The 21,641-nt window shown below is 36.2% G+C and overlaps 2 protein-coding genes across 3 annotated transcripts in view; one reads left to right on the forward strand and one right to left on the reverse strand.

Annotated features, from left to right (window-relative positions):
• Positions 1-4,993, forward strand: part of LOC110102367 (cytochrome c oxidase assembly factor 5) — a 17,134-nt gene extending 12,141 nt beyond the window's left edge. The window contains exon 3 of one of the 2 annotated variants that reach the window (XM_028696320.1): positions 4,797-4,993. In XM_028696320.1, coding sequence (XP_028552153.1) covers positions 4,797-4,838 — 42 coding nt within the window. In that variant the 3' untranslated portion in view covers positions 4,839-4,993. Of the gene's footprint in view, positions 1-2,142; positions 2,424-4,796 lie in introns of those variants that run through there. The other variant, XM_028696319.1, reaches the window with a different exon arrangement.
• Positions 4,994-6,140: 1,147 nt separating this feature from the next.
• LOC110102366 (poly(ADP-ribose) glycohydrolase 1) overlaps positions 6,141-21,641 on the reverse strand; it is a gene marked incomplete at its 5' end in the record, with an annotated part of 42,488 nt that continues 26,987 nt past the window's right edge. Inside the window, 4 exon segments of the mRNA XM_020830688.2 lie at positions 6,141-6,482; positions 7,333-7,395; positions 8,394-8,585; positions 12,315-12,453. Coding sequence (XP_020686347.2) covers positions 6,327-6,482; positions 7,333-7,395; positions 8,394-8,585; positions 12,315-12,453 — 550 coding nt within the window.

Consider the following 21,641-nt stretch of genomic DNA (forward strand, 5'->3'; position numbering starts at 1 on the left):
CAAATCTGAAATTAATCAGTGATTTTCATCTAATTCTCTTTCCATAATTTAGATCCTAAGTTTGGAAAGGATTCCCTAATCCCCCCAATCAAGCCCCTTGCATGGCCGGCCCCCTCTCTCTCTCTCCAATCCAATCAATCCAAATTAATTCCCTCAATTAATTAGCCAATCAAACCCCATCATGGGCTGCCGCCCCCTCCTCCCTTCCTCTCTCCTATCTAATTAATGCACCAAATTAAGCCATCAATCAGCCCATTATGCTCCCATAACCAGTCGGCCCTTTTCCCTTTCTCTCCATATTAGTTTGTGACTTATTTGGCATGCTCCTTATGCCCTGAAATTAATTCCAGATTCCCCGCCACTGCTGGGCAGAGAATTCCCCATAATACTCATCTACTTTTCTTGCATCTAGAGAGCCAGAATCCTGAATTGTCCTAGTCCAAGTTTTTGTCCAGATTTCTGGACAGATTTTGTGTGCCGTCCAGAATTTCCCATTGCCAAAACAGCTGTCCAGATTTGACGTAAATGCTGTCCGGATGCTCCTAGTTGCTGTCCCAAAGGAGATCAAGTGCTGGCCAGGGTCCCGGAGCTTGCAAACCTGCTGTCCAGAAAATTCTGCACCTCCCCATTGCTGTCCCATATTTCCAACTTGCTGTCCATCAATTCCAGCAAGAGGAGACCACCAGTTTCGCTGCCATAAAGCCACCAACTGCTGTCCAAGCTTGCGAGAAGGACCAAAAGAAAACCCAGGCCATGATAACAGTAACCATAAGGTTTATCCATAACCAATGGAAGAGGCAGCAAATCGGAATAAAGAGCCAATGGAGACCCTGATCCAGGCTGCTGATAAACTTGTTATCGAAGAGCTTATGAAGCTATCCGAGCTCAAGCATGCCTACCGAGAGCAAAAACCAAAAGCTACTCTTAGACCTCACAAGTTGCTCTTCAAGACCCATAGAATTCAAATCCCCATACCCGTTCTACATCATAATGAGATCTCATCATCTGACTTTTTAGTAGGAAGATCTGAATTTTGATTTCTTCAATGGTGATAGAAATGAGATTTTAACATCTAACACAAGTCATTCTCACTTCAGCCTCATTCTCACTCTCCTTTTTCTCTCTTTCTTTATACAATCTTTCTCCACTTTCTCTTCCTGTCTTTTGTATTTACTCTCTTAATCTATCCTTTCACTCTCCCTACACATGTTTTCTCTCTCTATTACTCTCTCCCACTTATCTTTCTTTCCCTCTCTTTAACTTTCTCCATCTCTGTTTGTCTCTCCCCCTCTCTAACTCTTTCTTGTCCACTTTAGCTCTAGAAAATAGAGAAAATATAAAAAAAAAGAAAAAAAAAGTTGCTTCATTGCCGTTGTCATATGCTATGTGCACAAAAGTATAAATTCAAATATTTAAAAATCCCTAATGTGATGCGTTCGACGTGACGAGCGAAACCTGTATGAGCTTCTCCTAGCATTGAGGGAAGCTCATAGGCGACATTCACAATGTAATGGGTAAGCCATATAAAAATCCCTACAGTCCCGCATGCATTGAATCACCTGTATGCAGAATTCTACTATGCCGAAGATCTCAACAGTGTCTCGGGGACTTTAGAAAAATAAGCTACAGTATTTTTTGCACTGTGCCGACACTTTATGCACTGCATTGTACTTGCTTACGGAACTTCTCAGATTTCTATGACTTTGGAAGAGAAAAGGGAATAGATAACCCACACAAATAACTACTCTTATAACTTCTCTATTTCCAATAGATGCATCTAATCATAATAAGAGAAAATAAATTTAAATAAACTCATCACTTAATACAAATGCTAGAATTTTAATTAATAAATAACATTTTAGATTTATTACCTGGATTTTAGGATTTTACAATGCCCCTCACCATCTGCTTGAAGTATAAGGTGACTAGTTTTAATTCTTAAGCAATTTTCTGTTATCATACGCTGCACATTTAGTATCTATATGAAGATTAGCCTTAATTAAAAACTCTCTTGTTATCGAGAGGGGTTATTGCATCTATGAGAAATCTGGAACCAAATTATAAAGTCCTTGCAAAATGAGAGTGAGATATGTGGGTAATATCTTATCTACATTCTTATTTGTCTTTTGAAAATTTGACCAGGCACACTTCCTCAAAACTCTCCTAACGAAAGAGTCCGACTCACAAATTTTCGAAGCCCACATTGGGGATAGGACATGAATAAGAAGCTGCATCAGTTGAGAAGGGGAAGGAGTATCTATGCTAGTCAATGTAGGAATAAATGATCCTTTTGGGTTTTCTCACTCTCTCTGTTGGGTTTCGAAGGGGCTTGCCATATAGAGGTTTTTGAAAGGAAATTGAGATACTGTTGTATATTTTTTCCTTCTCTTGGGGATGGGGCCAGGAGGACGGTTTGCATCAGTTGAGAGAGGGAGGGGGGGTATCCTGAGGGGGGGGGGGGGGGGGGGTATCCATGCAAGAATTTCAGGGATAATGTATCCTTTTGTGTTTTCTGGTTGTTTGGTTTGGAAGGGTATGCCATAGATCTGTTTGGAAGGAAATCCTAGAATAAGATTATTTGTTTTACGATTGATACTACTAGATTCACAATAGCCACATTTAAAAATCATCTCCTTAATAAGTTTCCACATGCAGGCAAGCTTTATTTATATTCTCTAACAATAGCCTCATTAAAAAAAAAAAAAAACAAAGTATTATGAAATGTTTGGGAAAATAATCTGTGGATGTTATCAATATCCCTTTAGAAGGAACATTTGTTTTTTCTTCTACATATTGTTGAATAGTTGAGAGGAATCGTTCGAGAAATAGTAGAGGAATATTCTTTAGCATGTAGTCAATGGACGGATTCAGCTTCTCCAGGAGTTTAGGAGTATTTTTAGCAAGTGAAAATCATTGGAAGGACCGCTTGCAGGACTTCAATTATATTCTAATAACCCAAAAATGCAACTCGAGGCTGTTTTCTGATTTCCCTCCTTTCCTTTTATTTCCTTATGTTGTTTTCAGCATTCAACGGCAGAATTCCTAATGTTGACTAAGCTGAACTCTATGGAATTTCTCTATTTGCTTTGTCAATTATTGTCACCTACTGTTCTTGTTTCGAATGAGTTTGCTTTTATTAGTTAATTAAGATAAATCAAATAAGAAACTCACATAAGGTCAAGAAAAGAAGCGGCTTTAAGTATAGGCATCCCACCATTTTATTGAAGTTCTTAATCATCCAATGATCTTACAAGTGAACTAATGTTTTTAAAAGATAGAAAGCATAAGGTGAAACGTTTTTTTTTTTTCTGTCATAGAGCAGGATAATCCGTGTATTTAGTATTTTAATAAATAAGAACTATGATTAAAAATTGAATATAAGATAAAAATGAAATAAAATTAAAAATTCAAATTCCATAATCATTTTATTTGTATACTAACTCCAATATCTAGTAACACAAACATAAAACATTGGTCAGGAATTTGATAGCCAAGTGTTCAATTGAAAGGCCTAAACAAAAGTGTATTATAGAAATATCCAAATATAAATAAAACTTACATTTAAATTCATAAAATACCAAAGTCCAAAGACTCTTGACATATGAACTATAAAGGTCAGAGAAATTGCTAAATATTTATTGAATTTAACCCTTATAATAATATGCTTTAAGGATCCATTGAGAGTCTTGGACAAAAAGTTGAGGTAGCTGACCTCTAAAATGAAAGAGAGAACATAGATGGCAATGCTGAGAGTGCTTGCGATCAAGTTGAGCAGCACAAGTTGGTGAGTTGGTGGAGACTATTTGATCCACTTAAGTTGGCAAGGGAGTGAAGTTGATTTTTATTTTATTTTATTTATTTATTTATTTATATTTGGCAAGGGAGTGAAGTTGATGAGGGAGCTAAATCAAACAATCAGGGGTTCAATTTGATTTATAATGGGTCAGGTTCGAGTCTCATATGAACTTGACCCGATTTGAAACTATTTGATCCGAATTCAACTTATTTATTATTAGAGTCAAAGTATTTGATGTGAACCCAACTCAACACAAACTCGATTGACTCGAGCCCCACATATGTGACTCTTTTATTATGTGGTTTATAATTTTTTTTTTGGGTGTCAAGACAACTTGGATGAATAGTTGAGGGTAATGAGAGTTGCCGACATATTTTTAAACCCGAAATTAAAGGGGTTATTTTGGGTCGGGTTGATTTTATGTTCTTTGATCGACTTGAACTTGACTCAGATATCAAATAGGTTAACATTTTAGATTCAAAACAGACCCATATATTATTTGGGTCAACTTGAATCCAATTTTTTTTTGTTTGATCAATTTTTTTATCCTCTATGGGCAAGCAAGAGTTAATGTGGAAGTAGTAGTGATCGAGCAAGTCTATTAGGGAAGCATTGAGGAGCAATGAGTGAACAAACAGTTCATTGGATTTAGTGCCGTTGCTTTCTAAAAAACTGGAGTTAAGCTTACCAGCACATCAAACACATTACAGTTTTTTTTTTTTAAATTTACATTTGCTTCACTCGGAAGAAGATACCCTTGTTCAACATACTCTCTCAGGTCATTATTAAGGTTAATGATTATGCTTAACCTTTATATGAAGCCTTGAGCAACAAAACTGATTACGTTCACAAGTATTTGATGGATTGAGCACAAGTATTATCCATGATTTCACCATTTTCATAAATTTTAATGTCTGACTTCCTGTCATTATTTGATTTTGTTATTGGTTGGATGTAATTGTGCATAAATTTGTAAAGGATTTCTTTTTGAAACTTGCAGGTTGATATGAGAGCAAGGATTCGTGGTAATAAAGGTTACTGACTGACTGAAGTTTTTAGTTTAATATTCACTCACTTGTCCATCTTAATGGTTTGATGTGTTTGACTGTTACAATTTAAAAAAAAAACTAAAATAGGAATATGAGGATGTGATGAAATTTAGTTTAGTTCAATTTATTTATTAATTAATTTTAATGACACCTAGTGGTTAAATTCATAGTTAGCCTTCAGGCCCACTTGCTTGTGGCTGGACATTGTTAGTTAACTTTTGTATAAGCTTGGATTCTGGTGAGATTACCAATAAGTGTTCAAAATCAGGAGATTATTACGTGCGGTCACCAGACAATGTCCAGAGGCGAATCAGGATGCGCCCTTTTTTGTGTATTGGTTATGTGTACTGGGTGATGTGGCGCATGCTGATTCACCTTTGGATTATCTGGTGACCGCATAGAATAATTTCTTCAAAATCAGAGCAGATGCACATAAAATTATGTTAGCCATTACTCGGGAAAAGCTCTTAATAGCCCATCCCAAGAAATTTGTTATTTTATTTGTTTTTGTAATTTATTATTAGTAGTAATAATATTTATATTTAAGTATAAATTTGGCTTGCGCATCAACTGAGCATTATGATTTTAGAAAAAAGATGGGTCAACATACATGAATAAAATTTAATTATGATTAATTTCAAGATTGTTATATTTATTTTAAAAATAACTAACTAAAACTTATATTGCATTCATAAAAAAAGAAGATTTATTAACTTATAGATGTATTCTTAACAAAATTTGGTCGGAGGTTCTCACCTAAATTTATTTCTATAAAATTTCCTGCAGTTGTGATATGTTGTTTCCTCTCTTAATTGATTTCCAATAACGTCAAAAACTTTAAGAACTTAGAAAAATTTTCTTATTTTTGAAGTCAATTTTAATTTTAACAGATGGATTATTAACAACAATAACCAGTTATTTAAAAATACTGCACCTATCTTTTTGTTCTTAAAACTTTCTCCTTCTCCCTGCTACGTGGCGTTATAACATTGGTGGTCGAACGTAGAGGAGCATACGTTCACCGGACTAAATAATTGTTCCTTCAGTCATGTCTTACCATAAGACTTATGGAAGTGGCACCAATTTGTTGTGCAATAAAAGTTAGCTATTATTACAGCTTTAATCAAAAGCTCATTGATTTTAATATAAATAGATTCCACAATTATTATGAATGCAGAGTAAATGCATATCGCTCATCTTAATTTGTTGGTTGAAAATTTTGGCTGCTATTCAAAAAACCTCGACTTCGAAGCTTTCACAAATTCAGTAAATAGCTAGGAAGTGAAGCTAATCAGTAATCAGTCAAAATTTACGTTACATTTATTTAAAAATAAATATTATGACTATAAAATTCAAACCCAATTCTCATCCTACAAAGCCAAATGTTACAAATAGATCTACAGACAAAATATTTGTATGAAACTAAATTATGACTGCTTAAAATGAAAAAGCTGATGCAGAGACAAACCCTAAATCCTGAATTATTCAGACATGTGATGCAGAGCCTCATTCAATGGTAAAAGCCAGCTGAAGAAACCAACGTTAGTTTCCCTGTTTATTCTTTGTGTGGAGTATTCAATCAGAATGCTCCATAGATCTCCTACAGTCCAACCATGTGATAAGATCCAGTGAGATACCTGGAGAAATCCAAGCCAGAAACCCCCCAGCATGACCAAGTTAAATGAAAAAATAAAGCTGGTAAAAATTTCAAAACAATGATCGATGATTAAGCTTTCCTGGAGATTTCTCTTCCAATCAAAATTTCAAAAAAAAGGAAGCCAGGCTAAGCCTTTTTTGTTTTTAGCTTCTCTTACACTCAATCTTTCAGAATATAAAAGCTCTAACACTCAAATCTTATATATTTATAAAACTAGCACTCAACTATCTCCATTTATAATAATATCACAAGATGAAATTTATCAGCATTTTTCGTATTCATTAAATTCTCTACAAGTTGATTGTGGCATGAGTAGATAACATGAAGCTTAGTTTATGATTAGGTATGTCATAATACTTCTTACCATCAGCTTTAGATGCAAGGTGATAAATTTCAAATACCAACATTTAATTGCGGTTACTATATGCTCGTTGCTCTATGCATATCCGACGACTAGCCTTAATCAAAAAGTTTTTTCTCATTATCGGGAGAGAGAATTAACAACAGGGGCTTGCGCCGATGAGAAATCTAGAACTAGATTATAAAGTCTTTGCAAAATTAGAGTGAAATTTTTTGGTAGTTTCTTATCTTCAAACTATTCTTTCTTCTAAAAATTTGACTCGAGAGGTCAGGGTTTGAATTTTCAGAGCCTATAGAATATTCTACCAAATTAAATTACCAACAGCATTCTGAGCTGTCCACCCCCAATTTGTTCATACAGTTCATAAAAAAATGACCTTCAAAGTGTAGGAAGAATACCATGCATTTAAATTAATTATGAAGCATTAATTAAAGCAAAAAAAGAAAATATTAATAGCAGAAGAAGATACCTCATCCAATTTCTGCAATTCAGTTGTTCCAAACGTATAATAATGCATAAAAGGCCTCAATGCCTGCAGATTGATTTAATTAATAAAAAAAAAAAATTCAGGGATCAAATAAAACAAGATAAGCATTATTAGAGGAAACAATAATTATCAAAATGTTGAATGAACTAGCTAAGAGAGAAAATTTATATTGATCCAATCAGTTCATGAGAGACTAGGTTAACGGATTGTTGCTCGAGATGTTACATTTAGAGGAAAAATTAAACAATCCAATAATGAGATGGCTTCATAGAATCATTTTACCAACAAGGAGAAAAAGTTTTTAAAAAAATGATCTATAATTAACAATAATTGGATCTGTTGTTCAGAGTGATAGTGAAATAGATGGGTATATTATCAGTAAAATTTAAGTTGGATGGTTGAAGTGGAGGAATGCATCGGGCTTGCTATGTGATAGAAAAGTACCCCTCAAATTTAAAGAGAAAATTCTATAAGATGGTGGTGAGGTCTGCAATGTTTTATGGTGCCGAATGTTGGCCATTAAAAGAGAAGCATAATACTAAGCTAAGTGTGGCAGAGATGAGGATGCTCAGGTGGATGAGTGGCTTTACCCTTAGAGATAGGATACGAAATGAGCATATACATGAAAAGGTTGGAGTAGCTCCAATAGAAGATAAGATTAGAGAGAGTTGCCTTAGATGGTTTGGTCACATAAAATGGCGGCCTTCCAATGATCCGGTTAGGAAAGTAGAGATATTAGATATGACTTATGTTAAGAAAGGTAGAGGCAGACCTAAAAAGACTTGGTTAGAAAATATTAGGAATGACCTTTCATTATTAGATTTAAACAAGAATTTGACTTTTAATAGGATACAATGGAGAAAAAGGATTCATGTAGCCAATCCCACATAGTGGGATAAAGTCTTGATGTTGTTGTTGTAGTATGATTAACAATTTATACTTGAATAAACCTCAGTTCTAATACAATTCCATTTACTCAAGGAATTTTTTTTATTTAAATAATGATGGTTTCAGAAGATAATTAAATATAAACGTAACACAACCTGAGATGCAGCAAGCCATTGAATTACACACTTGATCTCTGGATCTCCACCAAAAGCACCACAGCCCCAGTTACCAGTTGCTATTCCAATATCTTCCGGAGAGGTCTCAGAGGCAATACTTAACTTACTGGCACTCGGGCCTTCAGAAGAAGCAACAGGATCCCGAGTTTGCGTTGATGCATCACTGGAATCCTGCATATGGCACGAAGAAGCAAAAAATATCAACAAAATACATTATCATATCAAGAAAACATCAAAGTTTCTTATGTGTAGTAAACTTATTCTCATTGTTAATGCCCAAAGGCCTAGACATGGAACCAATTCAAACAAATGCTAAGCTTAGAAGAAACCAAACGGACCAAATTGGACACCATAAAAGTATCAGGATGTGGTATGATCTAGTACAAGTAATCAAGCGATGACAAAATCATGCAGTTTAGAGGAAAAATCAGGAAACTAATCAACAATTACTGGTTCTTCGTTTGTTTGATTGGATTAAGGTGTAAGGAATCATTCAGAGTCATAGTGCACAAACACCTAAGGTGGAATGGTGTGGGGCGATTATCTTTTTCAGCACAGGGCGCGAATTCATATATATAATGACTGTAATCCTAATTGGGAAGTTCATGTATGAGTTAAAAATTAACATTTCCAATATGTTCAGCACATAATGCTGGAGATAAGGCTAAATAACTCATCCAAATTGCATAATAAATCGAACTTCCATTCGCAAAATAATATTTCAATGTAAGATGCATTAACTTAATTACTCTATAATTTGCACACTTTTGTGCATCACCTACATTCTTAAACATAGGAACCAACACTCTCCTCAACTCATCTAGCATTTTTTTAATCTATAAAATAATATTAAAGAATTTCATAAGCCAAGAAATTTTTTCATCTCTGAAGCATTTCCACACCTCTATTGGAATATCATCTTATCCAACTATTTTCCATACTTTATTTTCTTCAAGCCTCTCTAACTTTGGTTTTATTAATACAACGATAAAAATAAAATTCTCTATTTTGATTTAGAGTGCTAAGGCCACTAAAGTCAACCATATTATCACAATCTTCATTGAAAAGCTTATCGAAATATCTCATCCACCTATGTTTAATATCCTCTTCAAATAAAAGTATTTTTTGATATTCATCCTTAATACACTTCACTTAAACTAGATCCTTACTTCTCCTATCTCTTTGCTTAGCTAACTTATACATACATCTTTCGCCCAACAATAAAAAAAATTCTTTCAGACTTATAAAAGTAGAAAAAGTTATCAAAAGTTCAACATTATATTTACAATAACCAAAAGGTAAAATGTTATAAGGTAAATAGATACAAGTGTAGTTGCTATGGCACTTTCAAGTGTAACAAATTTCATTTTTATTATACTTGAGGATCAAAAACATAATCTAACTAAGAATGCTACAAACATAAACAGTAAATTTGACTTTCCATGCAGAAATTTTCTCTTAAAAATCTTTTGCCCATTATGAAGAAAAAGATTGAAATATTTGAAATCTATCAAGAATTTTCGTTTACTAGTTTTGCATTTTTGTTCTTAACAAAATACCCTTGAAAAACATAGCTTTTTATTCAAGTCATAAGGAAGTGGCCACAGGCTGTTTGTAATCAGTAATCAGTAATCAGTGTACTTTTAGGCTAGGGAAACATGCATAGGTAAAGTATAAATAATAGAGATAAAAACCGAGGAAACCATAATAAGCTTAACGCAATCGAAAGGGGTGGATATACATTACATGGTTATCAGTTACTCAAAATAGTGAGAAACCATAACAGTTTAAAGGGCCATTGCAGTTAGAGCTAATGGTGTGAGGTGTAAAAAGAAAAAAACTTTACAGAGGTTGGTTAGCAGCGGTACAAAGACACAGGATATAACAATTTAGAGATCTTGAATATTGGATTCCCTACCTATGAAGTTGAGATCATTTTGGCGGCGGCTGCAGTAGAGACTAAGAAAAAGGCAGAGTAGGAAGCATTAACCTAGCAGCTTTGGCTGTGGCATTGATCTAAACACCATTTTTGTATTTGTAGAGGGGGTAGAAATCTAGATAAAAAGAAGAGTTGTTTTATGATAGATGGGAACCAAGGAAGTATTGTATTAAATTATTTATTTATTTATAGATTATTATTATTTTTTAAGTATTGTATTAATTGATTTTTAATAGTGGAGGAGAATAGGAAGAGTCAATTTGTTTGTGTTTGCTCAAGAAAAATTGAGCAATTAGGCACGAACCCCACTTTCAAGGCTTAGAGTTCCATTTTTCTTAAGGTAGATTAATTTTTAATTAATCATATTTCCTCTCATGTTTATATCAAGGTTTATTTAAATCTGGGTCCTTACTTCCTATGGGTGCAAGCCCTCATAGTCAATTACCCCTCCCAGTTCTTAGGAGAGTACTTTCGGTTAAGGATGAGTCACTTTAGCATAACATTGGAATATTTAAGTTTTAGTATTGTTTATAAGGGGTAAAGATAGACTCGATCAAAATCTTATGGTTCCATCATCTCGAGCATACCATAAATCTCAATCTACCAACGCTAATAAATTATTGATTGCAACGTCCAGGAAATCTGATTAGCAGCCATAGGTTGCTTCATCTTAAGGATCCCAAATAGACTGAGGTGATTAGATGTTGGTTTTGGTTTTGTTGTGGTTTAAGTTTTGGGGCTTATATCCGTTAGAATGCCCGTTAATTTGTTTAGTTTGGGGTTTATTGCTCCTCTTAGGATTTGCTGGATAATTTAGTTTGGGATGGGGCTTATGACTCTGCTTGGGAGTTGCCCGATAATTTAGTTTAGGATGGGGCTTACGTCTCCGTTTAAGAGTTGCCAGGTAATTTTATTTAAGATGGGGCTTACGACCCCGCTTAGGAGTTGCCTAATAGTTTTTAGTTAAGGGTAGGACTTATGACTTCACTTAAAAGTTATCTGATAATTTTAATTGGGAGTAGGACTTATGACTTCTCTTAAAAGTTGTTTGTAGATTTAGTTTGAGATAAGGCTTACTTCTTCACTTAGAAGTCCCTATTGATTGAATTTAGTTTGAGATAGAGCTTATTGCTTCACTTAGAAGTCACAAATTGATTTAATTTAGTTTGAGATAGAGTTTACTGCTTTACTTAGAAGTCGCCTATTAGGTTCAAATTAGGGTTGGCAACTTCACTTAAAAGCTCCCTCATAAGTTGGTTAAGAAAAAGTATTGTTGCTTCATTTAGAAGTAGTCTGATTTGACTTAGGGCTTGTTGCTTCATTTAAAAACTTTCCTAACAAATTGATTAAAGTAGGTCTTATTGTTTCATTTAGAAGTAGCTTATACTCTTCCCGCCCATCCCTCCTTCCCTTGTTCCCTTCCTCATGCCTTTCAACTTCAAAGGAAAGATTTCTCTCATTAGCCTGCTTTTTTAAGCAGTAAATATACAAGGCCAACAAAAAATAGAAAGCCTTGGCACATGAAAAGTGTCCCATTTTAAAATTCTCACCTTTATGTTAAGAGAGAAGCATTCCTTCTATATATTCTGCATGCTGTCACAAGAAAGCAAAAAAAAGCATGGCTTAGAAAACCCATGCTAAGGTGGATAAGTTAGTTTTAGAAGCCTGACACAAACTAAAGTGCTCCTGAGACAGTCTCATGGAAAAGCACTCAGGTCCAATTCGTGTTTGCCTAAAGATACTGGTGCTAAAGTGTTAGTGTCTCAATATGGAATTATATAAGTAAAGCTATCTGCTTCTCTCTTTTATTTAATTTAAATGATTTAATTTAATTATTATATTGAACAAATGGGCCAAACAACATGCATTGCCTTGGTCAATCAACTGATGGAGAACAACGATAATGGGCACGCGTCAACATCTGCAGTACAACAGCCAGCCAAGTAATTAATAGTTCTTACATTGTGATCATTGCTGGCAATGGTGAGAGCTTCGTCCTGGCTGAGACCCTTTTTATGAGGGGAAGCGTCCTGAAAATTCTTCTTATAGCTTTTATATTTTGATTGATCAAAAAAACCACAGTACGCCTTGTTTATTTCTCTGTTCCAAAAAATTTTATGAGAAAAAAATAATAATTAATAACGATTAAATGTAAACTGAACAATATGAACTCCAAAAGATAGTACAGAACAAGAAAGAAGCAAAATTATAAGAATCCCAGGCCTTGAAATTATCTAAAAATAACAAAATCAAATTCATACATGAATAGTTTACATTATCATTGTATTTCTAAAAAGAAAACATAAAGATGAAAAATGCTTGAAAAAATGTCATGAAAATTTGACGTTTTCTGCTACATTGTCATTTTGAAACTTTACAATAATTTGAACTAAGATTCAAAGCTCAGCAGTGGACCAAGTGTGCTAGAAGGCATAGGATTTAGGATTTCTAACAAAACCGCATGCAACTGGATGCTCAAAATAAGCAAAAGATCAAATTTTACAATCAAACTATTAGCTTAGAAAAAGTTTAGTCTTTTTTATGTTAATCCAAAAATTACAAATAATTTAATAATCGTCAAAATTGAAATTACAAGAAAACTTGAAAATGAAATAAATCATGCAATGATTAGGATTCATGCCACAAAAAAATCAATTATAGCATACTTGATAAAATCTCAATCTCATACACAAATCAATGGCTAACAAAAGAAGTGTGAGATAAGTGAAAGAAATCACAGCATTATCAATTCAAGCCTCCCTTTAGTATGAGGAGAGAGCTTCTCCCAAAAGCTATCATTAACACTTGCACCGTACTTAGAAAACAACAGTATCCAACTAGCACACACATGTTTGAAGCTAATTTTAAATTTTATCAAGCCAATGCGAAGAGAACTCCAGTTTATAATAAAAATTTGGCCAGAATTGATATTTTCAAATGGAAAAAAAATCCAGCAGCTGATTTAAAGCAGTAGAAACATCAAGTTTCCAATCTCTAAAAAAGAAAACAACAAATCCAGCTTCTGCCAATGCCATAAAAATTTTGGTTCTGTAACAATGCATATAGAAGGAAAACAACCATATTCAATTTTCTACTACAACAGCCATAATGGGAACAACAAATAAAGAAAATATGGATTTGATGGAGAACTAAATAGCCGAAAATGAGCCACAGTAGGAAAGCCGTGCATAGGAGAAAATCACAGGTAGCAATAATTTGAACCCAACCAGTAGGAAATCGTGATCCTCAGTTACAATGGGGAAGTCACAAATAGGAGCATCATAATAAGCAGAGGCTAAACTTGTTACAAAACTAGCAGGAAACTGACCACAGCAGAAAGCCAGATACCTTATGCAAAATCTAACTAGCTGCTGGACGGTAACAGAGGAGCAGAATCCAACAACTAAACCACACTTAGACTGTACATAGAACCATCAAAATAATAAAGAGAATTCAACCCGATCTCCATAGGAATCACAGATGCTTTAAAGATCTAAAACAGAAAACTAAGAAATAAAATACTGAAGTCAATATGCATTATTTGCATATTGAGATGATTATAGTTTTTTTAGAATTACATCAACTACAGTTATTTTAAATTCTCACGTATGATGCCCTCATGTGCAAATCCATTGGGTTTCACAACTCAGCTGATGAAGAATCTCCATTGAAAAGGGCAAACATATGTTCTCTAAAATTAGTGAATTGAATGGCGATTTCCATGAATCGTATCCAAAATTTTCAATATCATGCCAAACGTCAAGTAACTATTTATCCTAAAATGTTAAGCTGACAACTTGTAGGCAAGTATTGCTTAATAATCTTAATATGAGATATAGTTGTGGGCTCCGAAAATTCGGCTCCGGCCTCCGCGCGGCGCTTTTCTTTTTATTCTGCGAGGGAGTTTTAACGAAATAAGTTCCGGGGTAAATTTTGGAAAGCAGATGGGTTTGTACATAAGACACTACCAAGAGATTTCGCCCTCATTTTGTGAGGACTTTATGATATGAGTTCTAGTTTCCTATAGGTGCAAGCCCCTATAGTTAATTACCCTTTGGATAGGTTGCTTGTGAATACAAGCACTTCCTATCAGAGACACTTGAAAGTATTTGGGAACCCCTCCGGTTGAGATTTGCATTCAACACGGCTATCATCGGGGTGTTTGGGGGCATTTCCACTTTCTAGATTGAACATTGTCGACTCTGTCTATTGGTCGACAGAGGATCAAGTTTCATGGGTTTTATGCCTTTGTTAGTAATTCTATTGATTTTAGGCCTAATATGAATATATTAAAACAAATATACTGGTCGCCACGACCACATATTTGTTTGTTGGGTCGAACATTGTCTACTCCTATTGATCTGTATAGAAGGATCGGGTTGAACTAGAATTCACTTGTTGACCCGCGCAGCATCCATAGACGTCACATGTGTATCAATAACATGTTCCTCGGGGCCCATGCGGGTTTTATGATTTCTTTTACCCCTTTTGTGTACCTATGTGTATACAAACTATAGTGTATGTGTGGGGGTATTTTAAAATATCTTTAAACGCCTTCTGTCCGCTTGCATGAACGTTGCGGATCCGGTGGTGTGGCGTAGCAGCTTCAGAATTGAGTTGTTCGCTGCTTCGTACAGGTAGACTGTCGTGCACTACTTGTTGCTTTCTGCAGGTGGATTGTAGTACACTAACGAGTCTCCTGTCTTGGGTCGTAGGAGCTTGTACTTGTCGTATTCTCTATGCATTTCGTCATAGTCTTTGATCTTTTTAATGCATCCGCTACTATTGTATGTAGGTAGGTAGATGTCTTCTTCCACAGACTGAAATTGACTTCAAGATACTGCATTTACTAAAGTCTTTCTACATCTACCCATAAGTGGCATGTTATACATACATCCGTATTCGTAGAAAGATTGTATGTATTGCAGATCTTTTATCCTTGCTTGTTGAAGGCTGATGTATTTGACTAATACAAAGTAGCTATCAACTGTATGGATGATTTAATCATCATCACCCATAAGTGGACAACTATATGAGTTAGAATTCTTCTATATTTGCTTGTGGTCAGCATGGTGGACTTGTATCATTGATCTTTGCTTGCAATCAGCTTCAGCAGGTTCTTGAATTTTGACTTTCGACATTCGTAGATAACTATTGTATTCATCTATGAGTTAATTGTCATTGATTGGAGAGAAGTCATAATAATAACTTCGTAGATACACCTTGATGAATCAAGTCATTGATAAGTCACCTCATGATCTATGTATGATTAGACCACACTTCTTCCCTTATTGCACGTTGCTTGTGAGCTCGTTGTGTTTGTAACTTCAGAAATCTTTTGTTGTAGTATTGAATAGTTTGTTGCAAACGAATTGTGAATACAAGTCATTCATTTGTAAATAATACATGATAGTTGTGTGGAGTCATCATATTCACCATGTGTCCTTATTGATTATTACTTGCAAGCAAATCATGTAGAAATCTTTGAAAACAATATATCATGACATGAAATTTGATAAGTTATCTACAATTCATCACTACTTGTAAGCAAGTAGAGTTTGCATGTCTCTTATTATTCACAAATTCCATATATTTTCTTTTGCATTTAATTTAGATCTTATTATTTTTCAACTCATAATATCATTTTAAATGTAGTTTTGATTTGGTATCATCTTAATCCAAGCATGAGTTCAATCCGAGTTCAAGTGCATCCCTTGTTCTTGTCAGCTTCGGTCCACATTCAAGTTCACCTTTGTTTGTTCATGTGGCGAGTCTAAATCCTTCTCACTTGGTTCACACTAAGTTCAAAAGACTCATATGATCTTGTTCAATTCAAGTTCATGTCCAATGCAGTCCCAAATCAAGTCATTTTGCACTTCGTTCAAATGTTCAAATATTCTTCATCTCATATGATATGCAAGTTCATTTATTGTTTAACTTGAATTAGGACCCTTTTATTTGCTCAAATATAAATATGAGCTCAAGTTCAAATGTCCACATTTTGTCCAAGTATTATCCATGATTCACCAAAAATTTCGGCAGCCTCCCGGTGTCTCCCCCGTTTAGGGAAAAACTACGGGAAACTAGGCCATCCCACCACGCTACTCGAGCGTGTATGGTAGGTGTCGGGGGACACCGGGCCGTACATCTTTCATCCCACCACGCTACGCGAGCGTGTATGAGGTCTTCAAAAGTAACCGTACGACGAGCACAAGTGAATCTCCCCACCACGCTACTCGAGCGTGTATAAGGCTTACACATTTCGCCGTATGCGTCGCACCGGTCTCCCTCCTATCGTGCTACGAGAGCGTGTATAGGTGGCTCTCCGGTCCGTCGGAAACGCAAAAAATGGGAAATATGAGTTTTAGGTGATTACCCGTCTCGTCGTAGGTGTCGCAACGGGCTCCCTCCTACCGTGCTATGAGAGCGCGTATAGGTGGTTCCCCGGTCCGCCACAAACGACGAGAATGGAAAATTTGAGTTTTGGAGATTATACCTTCGGGGTCGGCGGCGATGAGATAGCCAATGTACAAAGATACAAAAATATTCCCCCTTTTTTTTTCTTTGCACTTTCTTTTATTCTTCCTTCTCTTTTTTTTTTTAACTCCTCCATTCTCTTTCTTTTTTATTTTCTTTATACAAAATGAGAAGCAAGATTAAGAAGCTTCTGATTTGCCACAACAACAACAGAAAAAAAAAAAAAACTTCATTTATCTCATAAAAATCTAATTTAGAAGCCTCCAAACTAGCATTTGAAATAATTTTTGGTATTGCAAGTGATGGTGTTGCTATAAAAGGTTCTAGTGGCTGAGCAGCATCTGCATATCCTTCTGATCTTTGCACTCACTTGCAATCTTAGTTCTTGGGCCCCACTGACTAGAATCAAGACTGCAGCACTATTATCACTTATACTAGAAGCATTTCCAACAATTAGAGATCCACCATCCTCCTTGAAGCTGGGCCGTAGCTTCCTTAGTTTAATAGGATCAAATTTGCCAAGGCTTACGGTTCTGCAATGATTCATAGTATTCCAGAATTCTCATAGCAAAGTGTGTTTAATTGTTTTGCTGGGAAGATACCACCAAGAAATTGAAATTGCCTCTTCAAGACTTGAATACTCAATGTAGCACTCATCAGTACCATCAGATTTTTTTTTGGCATATGCGTAGCTCTTTTTCAACTGAAACATGGATCATAGGATTGAATTCTTTCAAAGAATTATAGTAAACTTCAGCAAGGGAACTCCCTAAATGTTTAGCCTCTTCAGGAGTAATAAAAAAGTTGGCAAGAATGGCATTGTCAGTAACCAAGCGATCATCCATCAGGGTCAAGCTTCCAACTGTCAAGTCCATTCCTCAACACGATCCTCTATTGCAGCTCTCTCAGTTTTAGAAACCCATAGTGGAAGATGCAAGGAGAAATCCCAATCGCAATGCCAATCAGATGAATCGTACCTTTCCACGATCTCACTAGGTGAGATAATCAAATCCTGGTGACCATCCACTTGAATTTGTATTAGCATCCTCCGTAACCACTGCTCTATTGCTCGATTCATACACATCCACATAGGTATCGTCTTTGACATGCTATCAGGGAAGCACTTCCCCTTGCGTGTAGAATCAACTATAATATATCCTCCTCTTAGCGAGAAGAGCGAGGTGGAGTTTAAGGCGAGAGGTATGCTGCTCGGATCTGTAGACGGATATGAGGAACATCCATGTGAAAGCAAGTGGGGAGGAAGGTTGAGCGGAGGAAAAAGGCTTCAACTTCACGTGGACAGATGGAGTTTAAGGACTGGTTGGGTTGAAATCAACGGAGTGGAACTTTTAGAGAGACAAGTTGCTGGTTATTTTCAACCTTACAGAATACACGTTTTAATCAATACACTACTAAAACATGCATAATCAATTAGAAAAGCTGACTGTCACGTGGAGAAGAGGAAGTAGGTGATGAGTGGGGGTACAATGGAGCTGGCTGCTGTCTTGCTAAGGACGGACAGCAAAGGGGTTGATAGGAGTTCGGTTGGAGGCTTCTTCAGGAACTGGAGTTGGATGAGGGCTGTAGTTATGCTGAGGTCGGCAGTGGCTTTTGATAGCACAGTGAAGGGATGTTGAGGCTAGTTGGGAAGAGAAGCAGGAGACCAAGATAGCAGCTGAGATCGTGAATGGATGTGGGCTTGAGCTGCAGTAGTTCAGCGTGAGAAGGAAGTGGACGTAGGGAGGAAAGTCGGACCTGCTTTTGCTTTGTGGAAAAAAGTTTGAGCGGCTGTAGGAGGAGAAGTTTGGAAGTGGGATTTTCAGATTTTCTGAGCGAACTGCTTGCTTTTGGCGTTGGAGATGAAAAAAAGAGCTTTGATTTAACCAAAAAAAAAATCAGGTTGCGTCTAGCTGGTGACAAGGAACGGATTGACGGGATTTCGACGGCACATGGTTTGCATTAATGGCATTAATGAATCTGCTCTTTATTTTCTCCATTTGGTACCTGTCATTGCTGCATTTTTTTTAATTAACGGCCATATTAATGCTTGGTCACTCATGCATTAATTTAGAAGGACAATACAACATCAGTTAAGTCAAAATTGTCTTGATTTGCGTGCAACTCTATCGATTTGCATGTCGATTGCCTCGTTTTGTGTGCCGATTTCATCAAATATCAAAATTAGGTGAATTAATATTGGATTTGGGGTATTTTCGATGTTCCGGTCGCAATAATGCTGTCCATTTTGTGATCGGACATAGTTTGAGCAATGTTGACGGTAATTTTTACATGGGGCCGCCTCGATTTGTATGCACAATCTCAACTAAATAAATTGGCAGTGCATTTAGGGTATTGTCGATGTTTCGAACACAACGACGTAGTACGTTCGTCAATCGGACGTCATTTGATCAGCCTCACGCCTTAATTTCGGGTGTCGGTCGTTCCTTTTGACCGATCTCATTCAGATTGACTGCGAGAGGCCTCGACCTAGCAGAATTCGATGCCCTGATCGCAACGGCACCATTCATTTGGCAAACGGAGGTTGTTTGATCCTTCAAGTGACACGTGGCGCCAAGGCGCGTATTACTTTACTCAGCAATATGGTCCTTTCGCACATGGTTTGAGGTATAGGGGTCAACAATAGTATAAAGCAGCCAAAGGTCAAACTCTTAAAATAAAACATAGTAGAAGCAAGCACACTTTCTTTACATATTTAAGGTGTATAATGACTTCCCCAGAAGTTGCAACTGTTCTTGTTATAGCACGTTCTTAAGTATAATAAGAATATACATATGACCGTTAATTTTCTTCTGTGGATATTAATGTGGAGAGAAATGATAAATGAGTGTAAAATAAATGAAAAAGTGAAAAGGATAAGCATGCAAAATTTACAGGAGTTTACCCCCATATGATACTGGCTGGGGAAGCAACGTATTCATGCACGTAAAAAGGAAAAAAGGTTATGGAAAATGAAATGAAAATGAAAATCGTTGTACCTTTGATACAATTAGACGGTACTCCTGTACAAAATAAATGAGAAAAGAAATACATATTAAAGTAAATACTATAAATGAATATGGTATAATATTTATAAATGAATGAATGGAATGAAATGAACCAAAGAAAGAAAATGTATTTCAAATATTAAATAAATGGATATATATCAAAGGATATATGTATTGTACTTTATACATGTTAATTGTTTTAACAATTACCCATTGAGTTTATTTTATAAACTCATTCCATTAAATAAATATTTTCAGGTAAATCTCCAAAATTAGAAATGGCTGAAAGAGAAGAGTTTGTTTATAGAAGACGATACTCCTAGGGTAGGTTGCTTGTCTGGATTTCCCTACTTTGACACCAGGTCGGCACGTTGCCTTTGCTCCATAGGAATAAGAGCAATTCTAAAGTACTCGAACATGCAGATTTTTGTATTTACCTTGAAAATCCGACAAGTTGTGTGGCGCCCATCCCATCGAGAAATCACTACGATCAAAGCCTCGTACTTGGCCTATTTATTAGTGACTTGAAATTATATATGGGCTGATTGAGTGACAATTATTCTAGCAATGCTTTCTAGCACTATGCATGCTCCTAATCCATGTTAGCTTAAGGCCTCATCCATGTATAGGGTCTATGCTTGATCTTGGATGATTGCAACCTCTTGCTCAGTGTCTGGGATGTAGGTGATTTGAAACTCGCTTAGCTCCATCGACTATTTAAGCATTCTTCCATAGTGATCCAGTTTGACAAGTGTTGACCTAAACAGATTTAAAAAAAAAAAATCATTGCATACCTGACAGATATCTCTACAAAGCTGCCATATCTACTGCTCAAATGCTGCTTTTACTGCAGCAAAATCCTGCCAAATCTCTGCTGCAGCCACCTGTTTTGTCAGGCCAGTGGGAATAAAAAAAAACTAGCTTATCTAATCTAAAAAAAAAAAAAAAACCCTTTCTTATTCCTTATGACCTCTCTATTCCATGACACAACCCACGGCAACCCTCTCCTCTCCACTACAACAGCTCACACAAGCAGCCATTCCTTCTCCTCCTACTCAACCACCTACAACTGCTCCTATTTCATATAGCAGAGCTGAACTCCATACAGCCCTCAATCATGGCTCAATCTCTTGCAACCAAGCAACGTCTCCTCTCTTCCAACTCTACCTCAACTGCTTGAGTTCCCTCACAGCAGCCATCTTCAACATCCAGAAACCGAACAAATCATCTCAAGCGGTCTTCTCCATTTCACGTGAAGACCACTGCCCGCTGTTTCATGTGGAGATTCACAGTGGAAATACACAAGAGTTCCTAAAATCTACAAGCAATTTTCTTGGCCCCTTACCCTCAACCGGCTTTTCCACAACAGCTCATTGCCAAGACTCCATATTCTCTACCGTATTGCATACTTAACAGTCCACTTCAAAGCAAATCCAAACAACCTTCTTCACCGTATTCCCTCTCAGCAAATCTGTAGGTGTTTAAAGGTAAAACCCATAGCTCACCACCTCCAACAACATGTGCAAGAAATCTCTTCTTTCTTCACGTGCAAAGCTTCATCCCATAGCCTATTACATGCAACCCACTCATCCCAACAGCCCACTTCATCATTTCAGCCCATAAAGAGCCCCCATCTCATTCTCAAAACAGTCCAAAATCACTTTAGACCAGCCCACTACAATCTTAAACCCTTTACCTCTCCAAATCAGCCCAAAACTACCTCCAAACAGCAGTTTTTACGCCCAAATCATCGCCACCTCTCAAGAGCCCAAACAGTCCAAATAATAAACATCACACCTTTCTTGT

Source organism: Dendrobium catenatum, unplaced genomic scaffold, assembly GCF_001605985.2.
Source record: "Dendrobium catenatum unplaced genomic scaffold, ASM160598v2 fragScaff_scaffold_733, whole genome shotgun sequence".
NCBI lineage: Eukaryota > Viridiplantae > Streptophyta > Magnoliopsida > Asparagales > Orchidaceae > Dendrobium > Dendrobium catenatum.